The 9,144-nt window shown below is 41.0% G+C and overlaps 1 protein-coding gene across 2 annotated transcripts in view; it reads left to right on the top strand.

Annotated features, from left to right (window-relative positions):
- Positions 1 to 8,583, top strand: part of mybl1 (MYB proto-oncogene like 1) — a 72,462-nt gene extending 63,879 nt beyond the window's left edge. For both annotated transcript variants that reach the window (XM_080194891.1, XM_080194892.1), the window contains one exon: positions 7,399 to 8,583. In XM_080194891.1, the coding sequence (XP_080051017.1) occupies positions 7,399 to 7,524 (126 nt within the window). In that variant the 3' untranslated portion in view covers positions 7,525 to 8,583. The remainder of the gene's footprint in view (positions 1 to 7,398) is intronic.
- Positions 8,584 to 9,144: the final 561 nt, after the last annotated feature.

Consider the following 9,144-nt stretch of genomic DNA (forward strand, 5'->3'; position numbering starts at 1 on the left):
TATTATGGAAGGCAAGCAGGTCCAAAAGTCAGAAGCCCTCACTCCTTCCATCTCAGGCCAATTATCACATAATTGTGACAATTAAATGACCAATTCCCTGGTATTTTGCATAGCTTTTGTGGTTGTTGTAGGGGCTGCACAGCTAGCTGGGCGTCTCGGTGGGCTTTAGGATAGGTAAAAGCCAGCACCTTAAAGTGCTGCAGCTAATCTGTAGGAGAAGTCAGTGAAATTGTTTGACTTTGTGGACAGGTTTCCTGTTGTGCCAATGAAATGATCAACTTAAGGGGGTCATGAACCATAGAAGGGCAAATACTGGGCAGGCTGCAGCAAAACAAGCCAAAGATGTCATAGGAAAAGTCCATTCCAGTGGAGCCTCCTGTGATTTGAATGAAGGAAGGGGGAGAGGAAGGCTGCTGACCAGACAACCAATCTGCCAGCATTATGAGCTTCTTGGTAACTTTGAAGGCCCAGAAGCTCAGCAAAATGAACTTTGGAAAGTATGCAGAAGGAGAAAACACAACCTGATGGAAGGGTGTACAGGCATCATTCTAATTCCTTCCATAAGACCAAGTGTCATTGTCACAGAAAACTACGTCTCTCCATTTAGGTGATGACATCCACCTGTGACATGGTTTCTGGGGCGATAAGTTCCAACTGTGTGGGTAATATTTCAGCACCTGCAGCACTAAAATTAATGGCAGCTCTAAAGTTCTATGCTTCAGGGTCCTTTCGATGATCAGGGATTTTTGCAACATCTTGAAATCTTCAGCACCACTATTTCAAATTAGTGATTGGCACATTTTTAGAAGAGTGGAATTCTTGAGTCGAATTATACCCTCCCCCCACCCCGCCCTGCCATACCCCTTCCCCCAAGATGAGTTCTGAGCTGGGGGGAGGGGGAACTGCATCAAACTGAATGGATGGGATTCCTCCCAGATACCCTCCAAGCCTCAATGTTTAGGTTAATGGGTGCAGGCAGGATGGGAAAGTGATATTTGCATTTTACCCTAAAGTTCAGTGAGAGCAAGGTTTTCCTTACTCTGAAGGCTCATCAGAGTTGTCCTGTCCCGCTCAGTCCATGGCACTGCCCCCTCCACCCCCGAGACTTATCTTTTTGAAGGTCCCAGGACTCAGACAGAGGGCTGCTGCATTACTTCTGTCCATGCACCATTCTGCTTGGTTGGTTCAAGGGCTGTTGGCCAATCTTCCAAGGGTGGGTAGAGGTCCCACCCACTGCCAATCAACATGAAGTAAATGTTAAATGGCAGTGGGAGTTAGAGAGTTGGCAACTCTGTTAGTTTCAACAATGACTTAGAGGCAGAATGTAAGGTGACACATCACCATAGTGTCACACGTGGTGGCCACCAGAGACTGTTAGGGAGAGGCACTGATTTCAGCTGAGGTTATGCAAGCCTTTCCCAACCACCAGTATGGACATGCCATCTGACTTCTGCTGAGCCCTATTAAGCACATGCTGAGGAATCCGAAAGGCTTGTTTCTACAAACACTCTTAGAAGGGCATCTGATTTTCGTTTGAAGGTGAGATGGCATTGCAACCCTTTTTAATTTAAGGTAATGTCCAGTCCATATATAAACAGGAGACAACCGCAGAATGTGTCAAATAAAGACCAGATGAGCCATACAACCCTTTCAGCTTTACTCACCCAGTGGACACCCATATTAGTCCTTCTGGGTCTACAGTGACTTTTTTTGTTCATTGACAAATATTGCACCATGGTGTTACTCCATTGTTGCCAGTGATGTTGGAGGCAGGCTATAGTACATGGTACTCTATTGGCTAAGATGACCTTGATGGGCATGCTTTGCTCACATGAGGAGAGTGACTGTGTCTTCTATCACTGAGGCATCCTGAAGTGCTGGTGTCACTGGAAGAAGGACAAGGGAGCTGCTTTCATCACCACAAGTGCATTGCTAGTTGCAGATAGCTCCTCTGTCACCATGAGGTACCAATAACCCTCCCTGTTTACCAGCAAATAATAGGGACTTTGCATGGCTGAGATCATTAACGGTACGTGGGTGCATAACCAGAAATCCCTAATTGAGCTTTAGTTCTGGCTACTGCCTGAGAGTCGCTGATCTTGGTGATGGAAGCTGCATGTTAAAAAGTGAGTGTGTTTGCAGCACATGTATCCTGGATAGACTTCTTCAGTGTCTGTACCTGAGGTGTGCATGTCCACTGGAATTTCCATGAGATTTTCATGCACCTCCCTTTGGATATTCAACATCTGTTGTCTCATGGACATCTGCAGAGGCTGCTCATTTGTCTGGGCTCAGCATCTTCCTGGTCTCTCTCACTGCCCCGAGAATCAAAGACCTGGACTATCAGTGGCTCCGGTAGCTGGTCTGACTGTTGTCCAGTGCTTAAAACCAGTTGGTGCATCCATCTCAGCCAACTCACACAAATCCACTGTGGTCAATGTCTGAGCTTGTATTGTGTGGAGTAAGGATGGTGTGAGTCACCCTCAGTTCCTGTTCTTTCTCTGAGGTCAATGCCAGTCCCTCAGGCTGCCAAGTAACAGCTCAAAGAATATGATAGTTGACTACATCTCAACAACGAGGAAGAGCACTGAGAAGGTTCCCTAGATTGCGGCCTATAAATCTGCCTTTGAAGCCTCAAAAATCTTTCCAAACTTATGTTGACTTCTACACAGGTATAAAATGTAAACCACAGGTTGCCATTTTGAAATGTGAAAAGCATAACAGTGAATTAATTCAATCCACAATCAATGATTAAAAACCATCAAACATATTGTCTTAACCATTTGATGATGAGTTCATTAAATTCATTGAGTCACTTTGGCTGTGGTATAATCATAAGGATCATTCTCTGGATCTGATGTGGCACTTTGTTTCAGAATTGTTATGCCTCAACAAATCATCCTTGCTGTCCACTAAATTTGATACTCTTTTTTAAACAGTCTGATAATCTTGCATTAATAGCATTTCATGATTTGATGACAAAACTGCACAGAACATCACTGGACAGCATGTATATTTCTACTCTTTCTGAAGGGTTTTTCCTCTGTCAAGCATCCACCCACTTTATTTGGCATGAATGTGTTTTCTCAATGGCTCATTGAGACACACATCCAAAGGTTGAACTACAGTTGTTAGATCCCCAGTATAACTGCAATTTGGGTGTTATTCCTTTGCTCACGCTCGCATTGCTTAAATGGAATCTGAACATGTTCCACACTGGTGTGTCCTTCATCAAAGCCTCGAGCCAGCCTATTGCACATTCATCGATCCGCATGCAACTCCACTCCATCCTCGTTCATCCAACCATTTCATGGATATGCCCAGAAACTCTTGTGGGGAATTTGATTTTGCCATTGTTTTGCATTTGAAAATTACCATTGATTTTAATGGTGTTATTGCTGGACTAATAAGAGATTAGTCCACATCTAGCCATGAATAGTGGTGAACCAGTAAACAACTTACTGGAGGAGGAGGCTCTGCAAATATCCCCATCCTGAAATGATGAAGGAGTGCAGCACATCTGTGTAAAAGATGAGGCTAAAGCATTTTCAATAATATTCAGCCACAAGTGCCAAATGGATGATCTCTGCTTTCTCTGGAGCCCCCCAGCATCACAAATGTCAGTCTTCAGCCAATTTGATTCGCTCCGTCATATCAAGAAACGGCTGAAGGCACTGGATACCGCAAAGGCTATGAGCCCTGACAATATTCCAGCAATAGTCCTGAAGTCTTGTGCACCAGATCTTGCCGTGCCCCTAGCTATGTTGTTCCAGTGCATCTACAACACTGGCATCTATCAGTTGAAACTTGTCCAGCTATGTCCTGTACACAGGAATCAGGACAGATTCAAGCTGGCCAATTATCACACCCATCGATCTACACTGTCAATCATTGGCAGTGCTATCAAGTGGCATTTACTTGGTAGTCACCTGCTCACAGGTGCTCAGTTTGGATTCTGCCAGAATTATTCAGCTCCTTACTTTGTTACAGTCTTGGTTCAAACATGGATGAAAGAGCTGAATGCCAGAGATGATATGAGAGTGACTGCCCTTGACATCAAGGCAGCAATTAACCAAGTATGGCTTCAAGGAGCCCTAGCAAAACTGGAGACAATGGGAATTAGGGAAGACTCTGCTCTGGATGAGGTCATATCTGGCTCAGAGGGAGATGGTTGTGGTGGTTGCAGGTCAATCATCTTGCCTCCAGGCTATCACAGCATGAATTCCTCAGGGTAATATCCTAGACTGAGGGATCCTATGTATGCTTAGTTCTGTTTGCTTCAGTATACGCAAAGACTTCATTTTTGCAAATACATCATTTTAAGATATTTCTGCCTATGTAACTAACTCTGCTAAGCTTAAAAAATTGACTGTTAAACTACATTTTAAAACTCAGAAGGCATGCTGGGTTCACTGAAAATTGGTTGCATTCCTGAAAAGTACACAGCAAACACAACAAATTTTGATAACAGCTGCAAAACCTGTTTTCTGTAGACACAGACACACATTGTGTGCAAGGACATACAATAATGAGATAAGAATTAACATATAGTTTGGAACTGTGTGTTCAGTTGGCAGTTTGTTTTTAAATTCACTGTATCTCACTACAAGTTTTTTTTTGTACAGCAGCTGACAGTAAAAGCCAGTCCCAACTCCCTAGACTGTCAGTGGGCGTGATACATGATGCTTGGAGCAGATGTAATCGCTACTCATTACACTGTGCACACATCCATCTGTTCCCTGTCCCTGCAGATTAGACCATTGCCAGCATTAACTGCTGCCTCTTCTCTGCCAACCAACCTGGCCCTCTAGTGACTGGCCAGATCCAGGATGTCCTCCTCCATAGTGACTGTAAGGCTAAACCAGTCAATATTATCTCATGGTGGCAATCCATCAAAGGAGACATCCTGAGAGGATCTGGAGCATATGGTTTCATGATTTTCAAAAGTAATTTTAGGCAACTTATCTAATGCCCATTGAAGCTTTTTCTTGCAATGGATTCAATCCTGTAGACCTGGTTTCCCAATACTGGAGGTTGACGTAATACCAAGTTTTATGTATTTGATATTAAAAGTCATCTTCAATGTTGACTTTGAAGCTTCTTGTCTTCTGAAAACCAAGAACGTACATTCGTTAGGGATAGCATGGGTGCTGGAAGAATCAGGAAATGTGGTGCAGAAATGGAACTGTGTGTCATCAATATACACGTGGGAGCTGACTCCACATTTCCATATAATGCCAATGGCCAGTTTGTAGACTCAAGTGCCAAGGATAGACCCTTGTGGGAGTCTAAAGATAATGATACAAAGGTAGAAAATTAAGTTGTTGCTTGAGATGCTTTAGCGCTACTGGATAGGCTAGAGCAGAAGTGAATAAGAGCAATCAAGATCTGAGTAATGGAGAAGTGTTGAAGGAAGAATGGTGTGGCGACTCTGTTTAAACATGCTGAGGTTGAAGAGGGATAATACACTATGGTTACAAAGGATGCCACTTGTACCTTTGCATTCCTCCAATCAGGTTTCTGTTCCTTCTTCAGCATTGCTGGACATTGATCTGAATGGGCAAACGTTTGGGAGACAGCACAATGTCTAAGGGGTTTTGGAGAGGCAAGGAAAATTGGAGATGAGCTGAGTGTGCACCGTAGATCTGGCATAAGTGGAATTGAAACCTATGTATGAACAGTAAATTCAGAGAAGTGTGAAAAGGCAAATCGTGAAGATCAGCTTGGATGAAATAGCTAGTCTGTAAAACGTGTAGAGAAGATAGGGATGCACAAATCAGGAGCAATGGCAGAAAGTTGAGTCAATCCAGCTAGGGTGATGGCACTTTCTGAAAGACAAGTGGAGCAGATCAAAACCTACAGACAAGGGAAGCAAGTGGATATCAATGAAGGGATTGTTCAATACGGGAGTAAAATATTGAGCAATATAGGAGTCATCAGGAATGATCAAAGCTAGTTCAGTCCACAAAAGCAAGTCTTGTGCTAAAATACAGGCAGTCTAACAGAAGAGTGATCTTGGTAGGAAGCTCTGGTGCTGTTGGAGGTCACAGCAAAGTCTAAACCTAGCAAATAATGGAATTCACTTCGAGAGCAGATTTGTGCCCAGGACATAATACATATTGATTGCAAAGCCTAGAATGTTCTGGAGTTTAAATGTTTTCAGGATAGAGATATCTGCTACAAGTGTTCATGTTAAAAGTTTACAGAACTATATTTGATGAGAAAGGAACCAAAGTTAAGCTTTCCACCATCTACTGGGAGGCACATCTTACCAAAGGGATATCCTTTGTCCTCCTTGTGGTGTTTGAGTAGCATAGGAATATTTTGGATGTATTAGCTGTTTCCCAATGCACCAATTGTTGGTACAATTGGCAATGAAGCTCACTTGTTCATTTTTGTCGGGAAATGAGCAGGTTGTATTACTAAAAGTGCTATACCAAGGGGAGAACAGGCAACTTGTAATGGTACAAAGCTAATATTTGCATGATAAATAACTCTTTTTTTATAGGATATATTCAGGACTAAAAGATTTCCTCTCAGGACGTACAGATACTATCACCAATGAGGTTTAATAATAAAATCCTTTTCAAAACAGGGAAGATGTAATAAATTAAGAGGAGAGCACAAAGCAAGAGCAAGAGAACCAACTAGCAACTAAGGGTAAAATCGGAGCACGGCCTCCACAGTTGTGACTCAGTCACAAGTGCTCTCACCTCTGAGTCAACAAAGTTTCAGATTCAAGTTCCACTCCAGATTTTGATCACAAAAATAGATTATTTAGCCATTATTCTATTGCTGTTTGTGGGAGTTTGCTGTCTGCAAATTAGTTGCAGTGTTTCCCATGTTACAGCCGTCACTATATTTTGGAAGTACTTCATTGCTATCAAGTGCTTTGTGATTTTTTTTTTTAAAAAAGCACCATAGAAATGCAAGTCATTTTTCTTTCACATTCAAATCTTAAAACATTCATGGTGGGATTTAAATTTGTGGTCTCTGAATGATTAGTCCAGGCCTTGGGATTCAAATCTCATTTACATAATCAATACACTACTGTAACCACATAAATGGATATTGGGCCTGATTTTGTTCCCAATGCAAGGTACATAGGATCTGATCATGGGAGGAAGTGGTTTCACTGAACATGAGAAGATAGCGACAGCACATTGCATAATTGTAACTAGATAACGTCTCCTTATCACACAAGAAGGTAATTGGCCAGCTTCTAGAGGTGAGATATTTAAATAGAGGGCTTTAAAAAGCTGTAAGATGGTATAGGAATAATTAATGAATTCAATGAATTAATGGATAACCAACTACTCTGGTTGTTTTTTAAGTTGTCACAAATTTGGAGGATGCCTTTTTCAATGTATGATTCATTTTGTTTTGTATAATACACAGATGAGCAGTGAATGGGAAGCAGTAGCTTGTGGGAAGACAGAAGATCAGCTAATAATGACTGAACAGGCTCGGAGGTACCTGAATGCATATAATGGCAGCAACACAAGCAGGAGTCTGATCCTATAACTCGCCACTGAGAAAACCCTATCAATCTACACTAAAACGGATTCAGATTTTGAGCTGAAGTTTTTTTTATCATAAACTTAACTCCTAACCCACCTAGGTTTGATTTCTATGAAGAGGTTAGAGTCTGTTTAAAAATTCTGACATGTACAAAAAACCTAACCAAAACTAAAATGAAGCTGCTTTTGCTAAATGTAATATGTGCTTATATTTAAAGCCAAATGAAACACAATGGATGTAAAAGTGGAGAAAAGTACTGTCTTGAGTTGCACTCTTTTGTCTTGAATATGCTGTAAAAAGAACAGACTAAATGCTATTGATGGATATAATGTCATATAATGGGTAATTGTCATGTAGTTATATTTTTGCAACTGACCCAAATTCTTAATGAACAGTGACCAATTAAGATTTGTTGCTTGTAATCAAGCATAAAAAAATTAAACCAACTAATATCAGCTATTTGGCAATTGGCAAAACCAAGAGAATTCCCTATTGTATGGTATCCTTTATTTTGAACATATGTTAATATATGATCAAATAAATGTAAGTGAAGCTTAAAACCAAGTGTTTTTATAATGTAAGTAGACAGGATGAAGATTTTTTTTCCAGTATTTAACGCAAGTCTCTGAAACGTGAGATAGCATCTTGAATGTATTGTATGTAGAAGCAAGGAAAAGTTGTTAATTGAGAGGAAAGGGTACATTTTCTTAAATTATTTTCAGCTTAATAGTATTTATGTGTATGGATTGCGCACCCAGGGAGACGCTGTTGATTCCTGTTTATAAGAAATGATTACTGCTGGTTACACATTGCAAAATATGCACATCTGTTAACATGCATTTTCTTCATATTTAGACACTTAACAAATGCAAATATCTTGAAAAATAACCATCAAAATGGACTGGTTAATTGGGGGGGGATGCAGGGATTTGTATTCATTTTCAGTTGTCTCCTTATTCCCTTGAGTTCTTGGATCCAAAGCATGGGCAGAAGGGAGAAAACTTTCCTAATCTATCTTTTGCATAAAATAACTGCTGATTAAAGCTCCTGCTTGAAACTGCCCTTGCACTACTTTCCGCACTCTCTCTCTCTCTTCCCCCCACCCCCGACTCCTTCTCACCATATCTCCTAGGAGAGGAGGTGGGTGAAGAAAAAACATGAACTGCGCACAAACTTCTTTCTTAAGCATCTTACAGTAGCATATCCTGCCTTTGTAAGTATAGATGAGTTAGTACCATTCCACTTTCCAATCTATGGTCACAATTGCAATATCATTCATACTCTGCACTTAAATGTTTCACCAATAATGGATGTGCACCAATGCTGCCTTGTTAAATTGAAAACTGACTGAACAACCAAAGGACATGAAATGCTGCTGTTGATCTAGTCTGCTGTTTATTCTTTTTAGCAAGATATTGCATGCAGGTCCATTATTAGTGAGTTGCACCTTAAGATTGCAATTCATAATTAACCAGTTTTTCACAAAAGTTATGCTTCCATAAATGTACTGTAAACAAAGATGTTCTGTTTAATACAAGAAGCATTAACTCCACCAATTGCAATCTACCTTTGGTGAAGAAAGGTTGCAGTTTTGGGAGGAGTAGAAGTCCAGAAGATGTTCAT

The sequence above is a fragment of the Carcharhinus amblyrhynchos genome, chromosome 8 (genome assembly GCF_965287045.1).
Source record: "Carcharhinus amblyrhynchos chromosome 8, sCarAmb.v2.hapA, whole genome shotgun sequence".
NCBI lineage: Eukaryota > Metazoa > Chordata > Chondrichthyes > Carcharhiniformes > Carcharhinidae > Carcharhinus > Carcharhinus amblyrhynchos.